At 48.3% G+C, this 16,819-nt stretch overlaps 2 protein-coding genes across 3 annotated transcripts in view; one reads left to right on the forward strand and one right to left on the reverse strand.

Annotated features, from left to right (window-relative positions):
• The window catches only part of DDX17 (DEAD-box helicase 17), a 19,046-nt gene extending 15,153 nt beyond the window's left edge, over nt 1–3,893 (forward strand). For both annotated transcript variants that reach the window (XM_058568361.1, XM_058568362.1), the window contains exon 13: nt 833–3,893. In XM_058568361.1, the coding sequence (XP_058424344.1) occupies nt 833–1,338 (506 nt within the window). In that variant the 3' untranslated portion in view covers nt 1,339–3,893. The remainder of the gene's footprint in view (nt 1–832) is intronic.
• Nucleotides 3,221–14,839, reverse strand: KDELR3 (KDEL endoplasmic reticulum protein retention receptor 3). Its single transcript, XM_058568363.1, has 5 exons — nt 14,596–14,839; nt 9,859–9,959; nt 6,696–6,854; nt 5,751–6,003; nt 3,221–4,854 (listed from the first exon to the last, which is right to left on the reverse strand). The coding sequence occupies exons 1-5, from the start codon at nt 14,684–14,686 to the stop codon at nt 4,814–4,816; spliced, it is 645 nt and encodes a 214-aa protein (XP_058424346.1). The 5' UTR covers nt 14,687–14,839; the 3' UTR covers nt 3,221–4,813.
• Between the last annotated feature and the right edge of the window lie 1,980 nt (nt 14,840–16,819).

Here is a 16,819-nt window from a genome sequence, read left to right on the forward strand (position 1 = left end):
GCAGCATAGTATTTCTCTAGGCTGTAATGTAAAACTGACCTTTGCGTTTTGAAGAACATGGTGCATGTTCAGAATTAAGCTGAATACGGTTGATTTTAATACCTTCAAAAGCCTCGGTGGTATGTTAGGCTTTCAGTTTTCCTTTTGGAGAAGTCAGTAATCTTACACTGTTTTGTAATAGTAGAATAGGCGTAGTTATTTGATCTGAAAATCGGACAGTTGCAAAATATATTAGGATCTGGGCTTCCTGACTCCCAGTTTGGTATTATTTTCCCCCACCTTATTGCATATTGAAGCTCTATATCAGAATTACCTAAGATGTTTTTAAAATACACATGTTTTTTTAAGTGGGTTTGGAATTGAGCTAGGAATCTGAACTTGTTTTCTAAAGCTTGTGAGATGATTCTGATGCATTAGGTCCACAAAGCAACATTTGAGAACCACTGTGCACTAGTAGAGAATCCCTTCATGATGGTATGGACTTAGCTGCTTGTCTTTTTTTTTTTTTTTTTTTTTTTTTTTAATCTAAGGTAGGTGACCTAAACCTCTTTACCATCGTTCCTCCATTTTTAACATCATGTTTCTTGGTAATCCTCAAATAAAGGGCTAAAACGGTGAGAAGTTGAATATCCCTTAGTGTTTACCATTCTTTTGAGTATGTCCCCTTAAAGAGTCAAATTATGGGTGTATTTTTAAAATACTGATTTGGAGGCTGCCCTAGCTAAAGATTAAGAAAGAATGTTGAATACTTTTGTACCTAATAGAATTTTTACGTATGGTTATATTTGGATCGTGTATCTGGCATTAAAAATTCCTTGTGTCCTCCCATCAGGAGGTCGTTCTCGATACCGGACCACTTCATCAGCCAACAATCCCAACCTGATGTATCAGGATGAGTGTGACCGGAGGCTTCGAGGAGTCAAGGACGGTGGCCGGAGAGACTCTGCAAGCTATCGGGATCGTGGTGAAACCGATAGAGCCGGTTATGCTAATGGCAGTGGCTATGGAAGTCCAAATTCTGCCTTTGGAGCACAAGCAGGCCAATACACCTATGGTCAAGGCACCTATGGGGCAGCTGCTTATGGCACCAGTGGCTATACAGCCCAGGAATATGGTGCTGGCACTTATGGGGCTAGTAGCACCACCTCAACTGGGAGAAGTTCACAGAGCTCTAGCCAGCAGTTTAGTGGGATAGGCCGGTCTGGGCAGCAGCCACAGCCACTGATGTCACAACAGTTTGCACAGCCTCCGGGAGCTACCAATATGATAGGTTACATGGGGCAGACTGCCTACCAATACCCCCCTCCACCTCCTCCCCCTCCTCCTTCACGTAAATGAAACCACTAAAGTGGTAGTGACTTCTGCAAACTTAACTACATTTAAAGGAGCGCTCTTTCCTTTTTTTTTTCTCTTCCCCTTTTCTTTCTTTTTTATTTTTATTTTTTCCCCAACCATTGTGATTTGTCATTCATGCAGATTAGTTAGAATTCACTGCCAGGTTTCTTCTGCCCGCCAAAATGATCCAGTCTGTAATAACAGATTTTGTAAAAAAAAATATATATATATAGCCGACTGGAAGAGATTTTCTTTTTCCCCCGACTTCTTGCATGTTGAGGATATTTGAGCTATTTTTCATCTTAAAAGAAAAAGTAAGGTATTAGGCCCTTTTGTTGGAGCCCATTTTTTGTTGTCTTGAGTTGGGGGGTAGGGGAGGGTAGAGGGGTGAATTCTGCAGAAGAAGATGGCATCTCTGCTTTAAATTGCTCTCGTTACTGGGTTAGAAAACCAAGAGGGAGTTCCCTGCACATTTTCTGTAATGCTTTTTAATGTTTTTCAAGCTGGAACTGGGTTCCTCAAGGCCTGATGAGTTTTTAAGACAGTGCTTTGCCATTGTCGTTTTGGCTGATTGCTTGTTAAGTGCATTTGACAGTTTAAAAAAGTTCCTAATTGGTTTTGTCCCCCTTACACTCTGCCTTCCCCCTTCCCAGTTATTGAAAAATAACCATTTTAGTGTCAGGTTAGAAATTGAATTGCTGAGTCTGAGTTTTTTAAGTGTATCTTTTAATTAAAAACCCCAAGTGTTTATTGCAGTGGTTAAATGTAGCATCTCAGCATCTGGTGGAAGCTGCCTATTCTTCCCCATATAACCAGGGACCATCTGTGAGATTCATTTTCCAACCAGACAGCTGCTGTGAGCAGAATGAACATAAATACTCACTGGAAATTTACTTTATTAACCAGTTAAGTATGCATTCACCTGCAGTATAAAAATGACCTTTAATTATAAACAATATACACAATGGGCAAGTTTTCTTGTTAAACTCAGTATCTGTAGAGCTAGGATAAAAGCAGCTGTTTGCCAGCTAGTCAGCCATTTTGGCCAAGTTATCTTGAATAAAGGAACTTAAGGGTTTATTAAGAAAGAATTCTTACTCTCTTCATACTCTGTTCTCTGCAGTGCTTTCTAACAGCTTTTGGGTGCAAATTTTCCTCGGCATCCTTTTGCACTCAGCCTTTTACAGGTAGGTAGTGCTTAAGAAAATTTACGGAGGACTAAAGCCTAAGTCCTTTTACTTTTCCTCCATCTGAAGGTAGGTGAGTTTGTCCCCTTCACAGTAATACTGTTTTACTGAGATTTGCTATAGCAGATGGGCCTAGAAAGAATTTTCTGCTCTTGTGTTCACCATAACAGGACAGGGAGATCAGACAGCCCCAGAAAACCTCTTCCATATCGAGTGTGGGACTATTAATTTTTTTTATGCTATTACCAGTATTGTTCATTTACAATGTAGTTAAAGGGGGAAGGCTCCACTGCATTCTTTGGCTGAGGCTTGAGAGTGCTTGCTGGTTTGTAAGATCTAAATATTTGAGGTGTTTGTTTTGTTTTCCTTTTAAAATTCTTCAGGGAGAGAGAAGGGATTGTTTCTGAGGGGTTCTGAAAGTATGGTTGAATGTGCAACATACAGGTAGGTTGTCAGCATAAGCTGAAATATATGCATGTAAGAACTTTGACATCTTTTTTTTTTTTTTTCACTTTCTTCTTTCTTAACTTTACTTCTCTTTTTTTCTCCTTATAGAAGTTGAGGCCAAGGGAGGATGGTAGGCACAGGAAAAACATGGCAAAACTGCTTGTGCTTTGAAACCAAAGTGTTTCCCCAAAAAAGTTGCCTAAGCACTGACCAGTCCATTGTAGACAATTCTTTCTACACCAAAATTCTGATTTTCTTTTTAAAAAAAAAAAAAGAGGTGCCACCACAGGGGATGTCCTACTCTCTTGCAGGTCCGAAAAGCATCCCTTCACAGGAGAGGTCTCTGGGCAAGCAGTGGGTGTTTGGTCTGCTGCTTGCTTCCTTTTTTCCACCAGGGATGTTGGCAATCATCAAGTCAAAATAACAGCATATCCAAAATCTCAAAAGCTATTGTGGCCCGATTACAACTGAAATTGAGGAGAGTTTTTCCTATATAGCTCTAGAATAACTCTTCTGCCTCCATGTCTGTCACTCATAATTCAGGTTCTGTCTTTGCTTCAGAACATGAGCAGAAGAGTCCTCATCTGATGCTAGTTATTGCAGTCATGGTTAAAACTCACTTAGGGAAAAGATTTCAATATTAACCTATGGGGCTGCTTCTCCCCAATCCCTCCCTAACAATTCATTGTGTGGACTTATCTCATCTAAAAGGTTGGTGGCTTTTGCTTGGGATCAGTGCTCTATTCATGTCTTTGCTGGTCTCTCAACACATTCCTGTTGCATTAAGACTTGAAAGATTTGTAGATGTGTGATGTTCAGGCACAGGATGCTAAGAGCTATGTTACTATTCTTAGTTTGTAAATTGTCCTTTTGATACCATCTTGTTTTCTTTTGTAGGTATAAATAAAACACTGTTGACAATAAGCTGTGAACTTTTTATTGCTTAAAAATTGACTGTAGTCCAAGAGTAGTCTTCTTACAGTTTTTATTTGCTTCAAGACCAAGGTTGAGGATGTTGGATTGACTAGTCACCTTAGCACCTAAAAATGTGAAAGGGAGGTGGGATTGATTGGTCTTAATGCAAAAATTTGAGTTACAAAGCAACAAGACAGAATACCTGGTAGGTAAAGGCTTGGGTATCTGTTTCCTCATCAGTAAAACGATCATCGTGCTAATGGTACCCATGTAGGTTGTTATTTGGTTTAAGTAATGAGTGTGGGGCTACTGTGAGCCACAGTAAGAATCAAGTCAATTTTAAAGGTGAGACATGAAACTACTTAAATCTAGCCAAAGCTGGTAAATTTGGTTTGCTTGTGGCTTGAAGGCAGGTTAGAAGTGAAATAATATTTCACACCCATAGGGCTATCACCTTCATAGCTTGATTGCCTAAATTTTGTGGTCTCCTACCTAGAAGGTGAAGATTACCACAACAGCAGACTTCTGATACTTGGACTGTGGTCTTCATTTGGGACATTGGCCTTATACACAGAGGAATATCTTTCCAGATTGGGATTGACTTGTTTCTTTGCATAAGTCTCCCACTAGCACCTTAGAAAGCGGTAGTTTATTTGACCCATTCATGGGTTTGTCACCTAAGGTTTCTTGATGTTCCAGTTGATGTTGTGAGGCACCATATTTGAGGTTTTTCATTACCTCTTTAAGGGAGATATTATTGATGAGAATGTCTTCTAGATGGAATGATCAGTGCTTTGCTGAAGTCCATGCTAAGCATTTTTCTGGCTTTAATTTTAATGTTTGGTCTGAGGCATGTATAAGTCACCCAGGAGAACATTTCATATAGTTTGCTCCATGTACTTGTTGAGGTGTAGAACATCTCAGGGCCCTCAAATTGGCATTGGGAGACTTAACTTCTTTCCTTTAAGGACTAGAAGAAAGTAGAGATTAAATTAGAATTTACCATACTGATGAAAGGACTCCTTTATAACTTGGGGCGTAATCTTAGTATCTCTAATGCCCAGTTCACAGTATATATTCAGATGTTAAAGCCAAGGGAGAAACTCCATTGCAGGTTAATTGCAGACTCACTGACCCCTATCTTGGTTACTGATTCCACCACCACCAACTCCCTCGGGCTGTAAATTTAGCAGTTGGCCTCTCTTCCACATCTCATGTCCAGTCCATCAGCCATCCCTCATAACGCCGCTGGAGAGAGCTGTCCACATTTCTGTTTCCACTGATTACTTCTTGCTGGACAACTGCAACTACCCATAAGAGGTCTCCCTGCTTTGGCTGCCTTCTACCCCACACAGAATCTGGTGGGTTGGTTTTTTAAATGACCCTCCAAATGGCAGCAATTTGCAATCAGAATGCAATGCAAACCCCTTACCCTAACCTGTGAGGTCCTGTGTGATTGATCTTGCTTGACCTCTGATTCAATCTCCAGGTTTATAGATTTTGACCATTTTGACCACACTTGCCTTTTTGTCCTTTATCACACCAAGCTAGTTCCTGCCTTAGGGCTTATACATACGCTGTTCTCTGGAATGGTTTTCTGCTATATTTTCCTAACTAGATATTATATCAAATGTCATCTCATGGCTGTCTTCCCTGTATACAGTGTTTGCACAGTACATATAATAGCCTATTGGTCTGTATTACTTTTTTCATGGCCCTTGTTTCCTGAAAAACTTCCCCTGTTAGGATGTAAGCACCGTGAGGGGCAGAGACTTGCTTCTGTTCTCTTCTATATCCCTTCAAATTGAATGGATGAGTAACTCCTTAGGCCAGTGCCAGCAACCACTCTGCTCTCCCAGCACCTACCTTTGGTCACGTACAAGTAGAAGAAGTCACAGTAGAAGATGGTTTGTACTACTCCAGACACCACTGCAATTTGGTCATAGAAATTCTCAGTCTGGTACCGCCTGATCCAGTTAGCCAGGTAGAGTGCCCGGTACAACCCGAGAAAGAACAGGTAGTGAGTAGTAATGGTCTCAGCCTCGCCAGTCTTGCTGATCATGAAGAGCTGGGGCAGGATGGCCACTGATTCCAGGTAGATAGAGAAAGTCCAGAGGATCTGAGCCAAAGAGAAATGGCCAGAGGAAGCTGATCAAGACCAAGGAGACTATCTCTTTAAAAGAACTGAATTACTAAAATAGTATGTTTATCAGAGAGAATACAGTGAAGCAAAAAACCACATTCTTGAAATTTTTAATATTTTAATCAGTACCTCATTCCACTCCTTTCTCTGTAAATACAAAATATTTTTTAAAAGTCCAAGCATGCTGATTTTTTCACAACATAGCATGAACTGTAGAACATAACTTCTAATTGTTGCAGAATTTTATTGTATAAACTCGTCTTAAATGAGGCTGTGGTTTCTCAAAATACAGTCCATGAACACCAGCATCAAAATCTGAGATGCTTGTTACCCCACAGTTTTCTTGGGCCACAACCCAGACCTGCTGAGTTAGAATCTTGGCCTGGTCTTGCTCTAGTGTCGCTCAAGGCTTGCTGGACAGGTCTCAGCAGCCGGAAGTGGTGCTGTGATGCCTGCTTTGTTCATGAGCATGACTGTTTAGATGTGCCCATTTTCACGTGGAGCAGTGTCAATAGCTGGTTGCCAATTTCTAAACTTACAACTGAACAATGTGTAGTAGTCACGGTTGTAGCAGAAAGCAAGCCCAGCCATTACTAAGGGTCTGGAGGGAAGGATGTTAGGGAGCATGTTTACCTTTGGGGATTAGTACTCTGGGTCCCTGCCCTTACCTCCAGGGGAGTGAAACTGTAGTTCTCAAGGAAGGAGAGGCCAATGACCGGGACCAGAAGAAACTCCAGGCGGAATGTGTCATTCTCACTATCAAACGTTTTCCGAAATTTCCCATAGATCATGTACACTGTGACATAGGCACAGAGGAGAAAAACCACCTAAAAAGAGAGACATGAGAATCAGTGAAGTCATTTCCCAGCCTATTAGCTGGGCTTCAAGGCCACTCTGAGTTGGGACCTACCAAACCCAAGGGCTAATGCTCTGCCTTAAGGTGGAAGAGGTGAAATGTGTTTTCAATTTCTCCTAGGTCAGTGGCCTAGAACCTGAAGCTAATGACACTTTTGTTAAGTAAGTGATTGTGCTACCATGAAGACTCAAAGGTGCCTAGGCATCTCCTCACAGGACAGCATTAGGCAAAAAAACCTGGACTGGTCTTTGTTGGGGAAATCAGCAGTAGTGTTGCAGGGACCTCAGCTTCCTGGATCTGCATCAGTCACTTGTGAGCATTCTTCTCCAAGGACTAACATCCCTGGAATCAGTTGATCGTTGCTCCTACAGAAAAGCTCTCTAATTACAGTAGCTGTTTTCCAGCATATAATGATTTTATGGTCTGGCCTTGAACCTTCTAGGCCAGAGGTTCTCAAACTTGAATGTGCATCAAAATCACATCGATGGCTGCCCTTCCCCTGCCCCCAGAGTTTCTGATTTAGTACATCTGAGTGGGCCTGATAATTTGCATTTCCAGCAAGTTCCTAGGTGATGCTGATGCTGCTGGTCCAGGACCACACTGGCCTCGAGAACTCCTATTTGTACTTCAAAAGTCAGGTTAAGTTATTTCCTCGAATTCTTTTCTCACCAGAATGAGGCACATATAACTCTGTCACCATATCTCCATGTGAAAATATCCACTGCTGCCCATGATCACATGTTCGGTGAGTGTCTCTGTACCAGTCTGTCTCCCCTATGAGAGAAGACTCCTACAAGAGGGTCCACATCCTGTCCACCTCTGAATCCGAGCCCCTAACTCAGGGCCTGGCACAAAACAAATGCTGGAATGAGTGAATGAATCAGTGGAATCGGTGATCACGTCTTCACTTCACACAAGTGGAAACTGGCCTCTTTAAGGTTCCTAAACCTCATTCAGCCATGCCAACGGCTAGGTCTGCAGTCACTGCCAGGATTGCCCAAGTCAGACCCTTGACTTGTGGTATTTGCTACTTGTGTGTTGGATTTAAGTAAGCAGTGATTTTAGGACCTCAGACTGAAATTTACACTGAGTTCAACACCCTGCAAGTAAAAGCATCCTCTGTTCCACCAATTCTAGGAATGAGATGCTTGGAATCCCAAAGGGACATCTCTGATATGGAGGAGAAAGAGAACTTGCTTTGGTTAAATATTTTCTGGGTGCTAGGCACTTGACGTGTATTATCTCAAGTAATCTTCACAATAGCCCTGCAAGATAGGTAGGATTCCCCCCATGTAGCCTTTCTTCCTTAAAAATAGGACTCCTGTCAGACGATGTGCCTAAAAACTACATTTCCCAGCTTCCTTTGCAGATAAGGATGGTCAGTGACATGTAGATTGAAGTCACCGGGTAGAGTTTGGGGAAAGCTCTTTTAAAAGGGCTTACCCAGCTGGCAGGCACCCTGTTGCTCTTTCTCCCCTTCCTCCTCCTTCCTGCCCAGAATGTGATATGACAGTAGGCGCTCTAGCACCCAGTTTGTGACCCTGAGGCAACCTTGAGGATAGATATCACATTCAGGACCAGCTATATAATTTGCAGGGCCTCTAGTTCAAAAATTAAGAATTCCAAGGTGGCAACAGCAGAGCATTAAACCAAGCATGGGGCCCTTCTAAGCAACTGCATGGGTCACACACCCATGAATCCTGGTCACACTAAAGATAGCAGAGCAGAAAGTTAAAGGGAGCTACCATCCCAGCCGTCGACTGTCCACCTCCAGACTTCATGTTACGAGTGAGGTAAAAATAAAATCTTACCTTACTAAAATAACTCTTATTTTAAGTCTCTGTTACCAGCATCCAAGCAGTTACAGCTCACTTTTCTGACTTGGAAACCTGGGCTTCTTCCACTAAACTCTGTTGCCTTAAAGAGCTAGGATGGCTGGTTAAAAGCTCAGAAAATGCCTCACCCCAACATAACCTAACAATTATGGCCCAGGGCCTGGGACATCAGACCGGAACTGAGAGATGCTCAGTCTCTCCTTCTGTAAAACGGCCATGCGTCAAAGCAACAGTTTCCCATCACAAAATTAAATCCAAACTGTTAACCTGCACCGTCTGCCCTCGCCCAGCCCGCTGTCAGCATCCCCACCACCAGCGGGCGGCCCTCGTCTGCTGAGCTCCCGACGCGCCCTCCTTCAGTTTGTCCTTTGAATACACCAAGCTTGTGCCTGTTCTGGGGGTCTTTGCACCAGCTATTCCTTCTGCTTCAAATGTTCTTCCTCTTATCTTCACATGACTGATTCTTGTGTCACTCAGATCTCAACTTTCATGCCACCTCTTCAGAGAGGCCCTTCCTGATCATATTCCCTGAATAGCTCCCTATTTGCTCTCTGTCATGTAACCCTATTTTTAAAACATTTTTTTTAATAATCGAAGGAAACATCACCTTATTTTCATTATTTAATTATCCCTAACCCTAACCCAAGTTTTTCTTGCTTGTTTTATTATCTGTCTCCCCAGTTAGAATGTAGGTTCCATGAAAACAGGAGCCTTGTATGTCTTCTTCAGGTATGTAGCTTACAGTAGGTGCTCAATAAATATTTGTCGGATGGATGGACGAATAAGTTCTCTGAAAGCTCAGGGTACCATGTTTGATTTTTTGCTTATTTTTTAACCATTATAATGGCTAACCTTTATTGAATGTTTAATATATGACAACTATTGTGTATTCACATTTATTTCCTCGTTTAATTTTCCCAACAAAACCCTCTGAGGTAAGTACTAGTAGCTTTACTTTGCAGATGAGGAAACTGAGCACACAGAGGCTAGAGGCCTTGCCCAGGCCTGGGTCCCACAGCTTCTAACAGCCCGAAGTCAAACCCTGGTCTGCCTGGCTCCACAGCCTGAGTCCCCAAGCCTACTGTCTCACCATTGGGGGGCTCAGCAGGCCCCACCACCATGGCCGCCCGTCCCCCTCACCTTCATCACTGTGTTGTAGATGGAGATGAAGTTGGTGAACAGGTCCAGGTACCTAGTGGTGAAGACGAGAGCGAAAAGGATCTGGCTCTTCCCAGAGATACCTATGGCCAGACGGGGACAGGAGACAATGAGAACACAGACTCCCAGGCCCATGCACACTCAAGAAGCCCAGAGCCTGAGCGAGAAAGACCTCTAGAGTGTCCGATCGCACTTAATGACGACACTCTGTCCAGGGCACTGTTGCTCTCCGAGGGTTAGGAAACACCCCTTCCACTGGATCCCTTGAGCCTTTGTTCCCCTCATCAGGCTGTAATCTGTCTCCTAGTCTCCAAATAAAGACACGAACACCGAGTTCCCAGTGCCCCTGCGTGTGCCTGCCTGGGTTCTTGCTCTGGGGAGGGCGTCGGGGGTGGTGTGAGTTGGGCTTGGTGGGGAGTGTCGAGGCTTCTTTTCGCTCCACCCCCAGAGTTCCACTGACAATCCCCAAGTCTCCATCTTTTGGAGAACAACTCACTGATTTTACAAGGTGTTGATTCACCAAGGAGACTGGAGCAGGCGGAGGAAGGCGCAGGGCCAGCAGAACATTCTATTTTATTTTCCAAATTTTAAAGATTAAAAATGCATTTTCTAGTTATAAAAGTTATAACTATTTTTACTCTTTGTAAAACAAGAAACAGATAATACATAGAGATATAAATAAAAAAGCAGCAGTCACCTGAATCCCAAAGCCTCAGTGTGCGTCCTTCCAGATCTTTGCTGGCACACACGTGCACACGACATATGTGCACACATATGACACATAGAGACGCATCGAGTTGACAGAACTGGGGTCATACTTTCCATGCTATTTCCTGACCTGCTTTGGCCTCTTTCTTTAACTTTTCATTTTGAAATAATTTTAGATTTACAGAAGAAGTGTAAAGACAGTACACAGTTCCCATATACCCTTCACCCAGCTTCCTCTAATGTTAACATCGTGCATAATCACAGAACATTTACCAAAACTAAGAAACTCACATTGGTATAGCACTATTGCCTGAACTCCAGACTTGATTCAGATTTCACCAGTTTTCCCACTGACACCCATTTTCTGTTCCAGGATCCAATCCAGGAATTAAAGCTGCATTTAGCCATCATGCTCCATAGTCTCCTTTTGGCTACTTTTTTGATACATCATGGAGGTGGTTGCAGGATCAGGCCAGCGGATGCCCTGCCTCCCTTGTCTCTTGCCTTATCAAGCCCACACCAGTCTGGATACTTCACCAAACCACTGCCCTCAACAACGCCCATGGCTCTGTATCCAAAGGTCACCTCTGTCCTCCCTCACCCAGTCTCTCAAGACCCAGCTGAGCACTCCGTCTGTCTCGAACCACACTCTTCCCCTGGCTTCTGCAACTGTCCACACTGCTGGCTTCTCACCTCCTCTGGGCGCTCCTGTCCTCCCCGCCACCTAGTCCTCGGAGAGCTACATTCCTTCTCCCCCTGTCCCTGTGCCATCTCATCCCACATGCCAGAGACACTCTGGCTCTGGACTCTCCTCCGAGTTCTGACCTATATATTCCTGTCTGACCAACTCATCATCTCCCCTCAAACTCCCTCCTTCTCCTGTCTCCCCTCCTTCATAAATGCCACCATCATCCCGTCTGTGCTCAAGCTAGAAAACCAAGAGCCATCCTTGAGTCTCTCTCCCCTTATTCCTCCCCCTCCATATTTCTCAGCCCCACTGCCTCCAATCCAATGCCCCTCATTTGGCCCAGCCGCCCTACCCCAGTCATCCAACTAGTCTCCCCAAGTCCGTCCTTGCTGCCCACTCCTCCCCCAATTCCACTCAGCAACCAGTGGGCTATTTTTAAAATAAAATTCTGCTTGAAGCCCTTCAGTGGCTCCCAAATGCACTTAAAATAAAGACCCAAATCCTTATCATGGTTCTTGAAGGCCTGCCTGGGCTGCTCTCGTAGCCTCCCTGCTCCCCCATCTGATCACTCTCCCCCCACTCACTCCCTCCAGCCATGGGGATACGTCTGGGTTTTATTCTAAATGTAATGGAACAACTGGGGAGTTTGGCACCGAGAAGCGACATGACCCAATTCAGGGTCTGGTCCCTTTGTACGCCTGAACTGTGCCTTATCTAACTATTCCTATTCCTCTGGTACTGGACATTTGGGGGACGGGGACAATTTTAACAACTGAGGATGAACACCACTGAAGCCCCTAACATTCTGGAGAGCACTGGGTCCATGTGCCTGCGCCTCACACTCCTCCTCCCTAAAATGGGCATCCTCACACATCTGGGGCAGGCTCACAGGACTAAATAGGATTCAATGAGAACGTGAGTGGCTCCTGGCAGCAGAGGGGGCTGGCTGTGGGTGAAGAAGCCCCTCAGGGGGTGGAGTCCGGGCGGCAGTACTGACCGGAGGCCAGCTCCTTGGGCTGTGCCTGTTGCTCCGCCAGCTTACCAAGCCCTCACAGAGGCCTTGCCAGGGAGGCCCCAGGCCCATTTAGGAGGGCCCAGGAGGCAGCCCTGGTGAGGGACGCTTAGCTAACCCCCTCACACCTCACGCGGCCTTCCCCAACCCTCCCTTCTTTCCGTCCTCAGCCTGCCAGGCCCCTGGGCTTCACTCACATTTTCCTAGCACTTTGGGAGCCCTGGCGATCTTGAGCACAGTGGTTTTCACACTTTTTTGAAAGCAGTGAATAATTGCCACCAAAGCAAGCCGTACGGGGAGACCCAGGATATAGAAGAGAACATGAGCCGGTACCTGGCCAGAGTCCTTCAGGGGTCCACCGAGCACATATGGGACCCACTGACTGGGTGCAGCCCTTCCTCCCATTTGACAGATGGGGAAACTGAGGCCCAGGGTGACACAGTGCATCAGTGGTGGAGCAGAATGAAGCCCCAGTCTCCTGCCATCAGGGCTGGGTTAATGGGGGTCACACCAGGGCTGACAGGGCTGGCATCCAGACCACTCACCTCCTCAGATCTCTACCAGGCCTGTGCCGATCCCTCTCCACACACACACACACACACACACACACACACACACACACACACGCCCCACCACCCAGCTGCCCTTTTCCTTTTCCCAGAGTGCTCAGCACCTCTAACAAACCCTATCATTTACTCGGTTGCTACGACCGTGGCTTGTCGGCACTCTCCCACTGCTAGCAAGTCAGCTCCACAGGCCAGGATCTCGGCCAGGTGCCTCGTCCAGTGGGCTGGGGAACAGCGCCCCCTCCCGGTCATGGTTGCTCACCAGGCCCAGGCCCAGGTCCGTGGAAATGCAGGAATGGGTCCCTTCCCCTCACTAGAGCCTTCTGCCCCTGCTCTCTTCTCTCAGTATTCCTGGCCCACTTTCCCTGAATGGGAACCTGAGGGGCTGTAAGTGCCTTTCTCTCCGGAGACCCCAAACCAGAACGGCCTCCAGGTCTAGAACCTCTCCCTCTGCATTGACTCTCACATCAGCACCCACCCCTCACCCCTGCCAAGCCTCCTAGGCTGGCAGCCTCCACACTGCTCTCTCTGCTTCCTCTCTCCACACAGCTTCCACAGTGACCTTCCGAGCCCCCTCCCCTGCTCCCAAACCTTCCACGGCTCCCCAGTCCCAACTCCCTAGTCTGACAGACAAGGCCCTTTCACATTTGGACCACCCGCCATCCTGGACTCATCTCCCTCCCAGACCACTCCCAAATTGGGCTGCTCACCCTTCCCTGGACATGCCCTGCCCTCTGTGACCTCTGGGCTTTTGCACCCCAGTGCCCTTCTCACAGCACACCCTTCCTGGGGGACACCCTGCTCATCTTCCACGAGCCAGCACAGAGCTGCTCCTTCCATGAAGCCGTCAGGGGTCTGCTCTCTGCCTCCTTGAGCCCCACGAGGAGCCTGCGTTCATCTCTGTATCCCCTCACCCCAGTACCAAGAACAGGGCCAGTGCCCCAGGACACCAGCGGGCAAAGATGGCTGCAGGAGGCTTGGGCAGCCTCTTAATGCACTGGATCTGTTTGGCCACCACCAATCCAGCCCTGAAACTTCTCCAAACATCCAGCAGGGCAGTCAGACTGCTGGGCAAAAGGCGGATCCCTCCCAACCTCCCCGGGCTTCTGCTCAAGGGCAGCTCCATGCCGACCTGGGCCGGGCTGGTGCCCCTCCTGCCACATCACAGCTGCCTGTGCCACTCAGGCGGGGGAGGGAGCAGGGCCCAGCCTGGGGGGATGTCTGGGAGGCAGCAGGGGAGAGTGATGGGGGGAAGAAAAGAGAAGACCCTAAGAGTTGGGGGCCACTTCCTGTGGGAGTACTTCCCCTGTCCCCACACCTCCAGTCCCCCATCCTGGGCCTGAGTGAGAACAGAGAAAACAATGGGCTCAGGAGAGTGCTGCTCCTGTGCAGCAAAGGGGAGGACTGGCGGGAGGGAGGGGTGTCACCTCTTTCTCCTCCTCCTCTTCCAACTAGCAGTGACAATGCCAAGGGGGGAGGGAAGGAGGGAATGGGGGCTCAGCCCACCCTCCCTCCATAGTCTCCAGGGTCCTCCTTCTTTGATGTGGTACAACTTGAAATTTTCTTTGGAAGCTGAGCTGTGCAAAAAACAGTTTCAAGCACCCCCAAGCTGAAGTCCCCACCCTGAACAGACCTTCAGGCCGCCACCCGCACCCCGCCCAAGCATGGGATTGGCAGCGGAGGCGAGGTGGTGGCCTAGGCCCCCGCTCCCCGGTCCCCCACCTCCCGCCCGGGGCGCCCCTCACCCGCGCAGCACTTGGACCTCCAGATCTTCCCCAGGAGCAAGATCATGGCCAGGAGGTGGCTCAGGTCGCCGAGGATACGGAACACGTTCATGGTCCAGCCCGCCGGCCCTGCGCCCGCGCGCAGCCAACTCCTGGAAACTTTGTGGCGGGCGAGGCGGCTGCCACGTCCCGGCCTCTGGTCCCGCGCCGCTGCCCGCGCCCCCGAGCTCCGCGCTCCCGCCCCGGCCTGCCGCTCCGCCAGCGCACTCTTGGCAGGGCGGTGACGTGGCCAGGCCGGCCGCCGCGCCAGGGGAGCCAGGAAGCGCCGCCGCCCGAGATCCCGCCTCCCGGCCCAGCCCAGCGCCTCGGTCCCGGGGCGGGGCGGCCCGGCCAGGCCGGGGGGCTTCCTGCCCGCCACCCGCCGCCCCGGCCGCTCTGTGCCTGCGGGGTGCCCGCAGGGAGCCGAAGCCTTTGCGTCCCCTCCTTGGAACCCGGGGTGCTCCCGCACACGACCTTGGGCAAGCCACTGGGCCCCCTCTCTGCCTCAGTTCCCTCATCTGTACACAGGGCTAATAACACCTCGCCGGGTGAAGGGGGGTCCTGCGTGCCAGTGCTTGGCATGAGCCAACCAGGTTGGAAGCACCCCATGGATGGTGACCCACTGCTATCATCATCATCATCCTGGGGTTTGAACTCCTCATGGTTGGCTGGGGAGAAGAGCGGGAGCCGGGTTCCCCACCTCTCACCTGTTAATTAGAATAGCCACCTTGTCCTGACCTGAGCTATCCGAGGTGGACAGTAGTAACAAACGCCACTCAGGTCTGGAGTCAGCCTGACCTCCCTTCCAGCCTAGGTGCTGAATGCCTTCCCCACTCTTGGCCTCAGTTGTTGCATCTGTAAAATGGGGTTACTGTGAGTATGGAAGAGGTCAAGTCCTCAGGGAGATCCAGGGCCCTCACTCCCGTCTCCATCTTCTTGGTATGACAAGATGTTAAACAGGAGCACAGGCCAGGAGAGACTCTAGAGGGCTGCGGGATGTTGGCCAGCAAGTTGGGAGGCAGGAAGGGTGAAGGGTGAAGGACTACCGGGGGGCATCCTTCCTGTGCTGTGTGGCCTGAGCAGGTCGGCCACCCTCTCTGGGACTTGGTCTCTGCATCTGTAGAAGTGGACTGCATGAGGTAAGGGCACTTACCACCTCCCTCCTTTTGATCCCTGTATCCCCTTCTCCCACTCAGGACCTTCATCTCACCCTAAACTACTGGCGTCCTCCCACCCCTGCCCCCTGCCACAGATAGCCAGAGGCTTTGCCATGAGGATGTCTGTCACTCCTTGTGACCCTTCCACGGCCTCCTCACCGTGGCTCCCAGGGCAAGGCAGTCCTTTGAGACTCAGACTGCGGTCCAAGGACCAGCAGCATCTGTATCACCTGCTGGGAATGCAGAATCTCAGGACGCACCCCAGGCCTACTGAATCAGAGTCTGCAGCTAAACAAGATCCCTGGGTGATTCGTGTGCACTTGAGAGGCTTTCTGATCTAAACAATCCTATGAGGGAGGTACTGTTATTATTACCATTTTACACCTGGGAAACTGAGGCACAGAGAGGTTAAGTAATTTGCTTAAGGTCACACAGACCTTATAGGTCACTAAATAGTGTCTGGATTCCAACACACAGTCTGACTCCAGGGCTCATGCAATGAAATCATATCATTACACTGTCAGTTGTCATGGGAGGTGATGAGCTCCCTGTCATGAGAGGGTGGGTGCCCATTTGTCAGGGAACTCCTGTCCTGGCTGGGAGGTTGGGATAACAATAGCTACCAAGTATTGAACATCTACTGGGTGCCAGGCACGTAAGTCAGGTTCTCTCCGTTCAGCCTCAACAGGCACCCTCTGAAGCAGGTTTTAAATCCTCTCTTTGCAGGCGACTGCCACTGAGGCCCAGAGACGTGAGATTTATGGTCCACATCCCTCTGGGTGGACCTCTAGGTTCTGAATGGGCCACTCCGGTCCCTGCTCCCCCCAACCCTGCCCAGATGCCTCTCTTCCAGCCCGTGCCCAGAGAAGGCGGTGGCTATTTAAATCCCTCAGGTGTGGCTACCGTTCTCTCTGCCCAACCAGCTGGCATCTCCTTCTCAGCGCCCACCTCCTTCCCAAGCCAGGGAAAAGCACGTGCATTTGCCATTTGGTGAAACATCTGTCCTCCTGAGAAGCAGCCCCGACTGCCAGCGGGGGGCTGGAACAAGG

The sequence above is a fragment of the Diceros bicornis genome, chromosome 25 (genome assembly GCF_020826845.1).
Source record: "Diceros bicornis minor isolate mBicDic1 chromosome 25, mDicBic1.mat.cur, whole genome shotgun sequence".
Taxonomy (NCBI): domain Eukaryota; kingdom Metazoa; phylum Chordata; class Mammalia; order Perissodactyla; family Rhinocerotidae; genus Diceros; species Diceros bicornis.

Bases quoted from the DNA above. Each gene is read 5' to 3' on its own strand.
- KDELR3 (XM_058568363.1), bottom strand. From the start codon at position 14,686: ATGAACGTGTTCCGTATCCTCGGCGACCTGAGCCACCTCCTGGCCATG. The intron at 9,960-14,595 runs GTGAGGGGCGCC...GTCTGGCCATAG, and splicing joins GAGGTCCAAGTGCTGCGCGG to GTATCTCTGGGAAGAGCCAG. The intron at 6,004-6,695 runs GTAAGGGCAGGG...TCTTTGGCTCAG, and splicing joins ACAGTTTCACTCCCCTGGAG to ATCCTCTGGACTTTCTCTAT.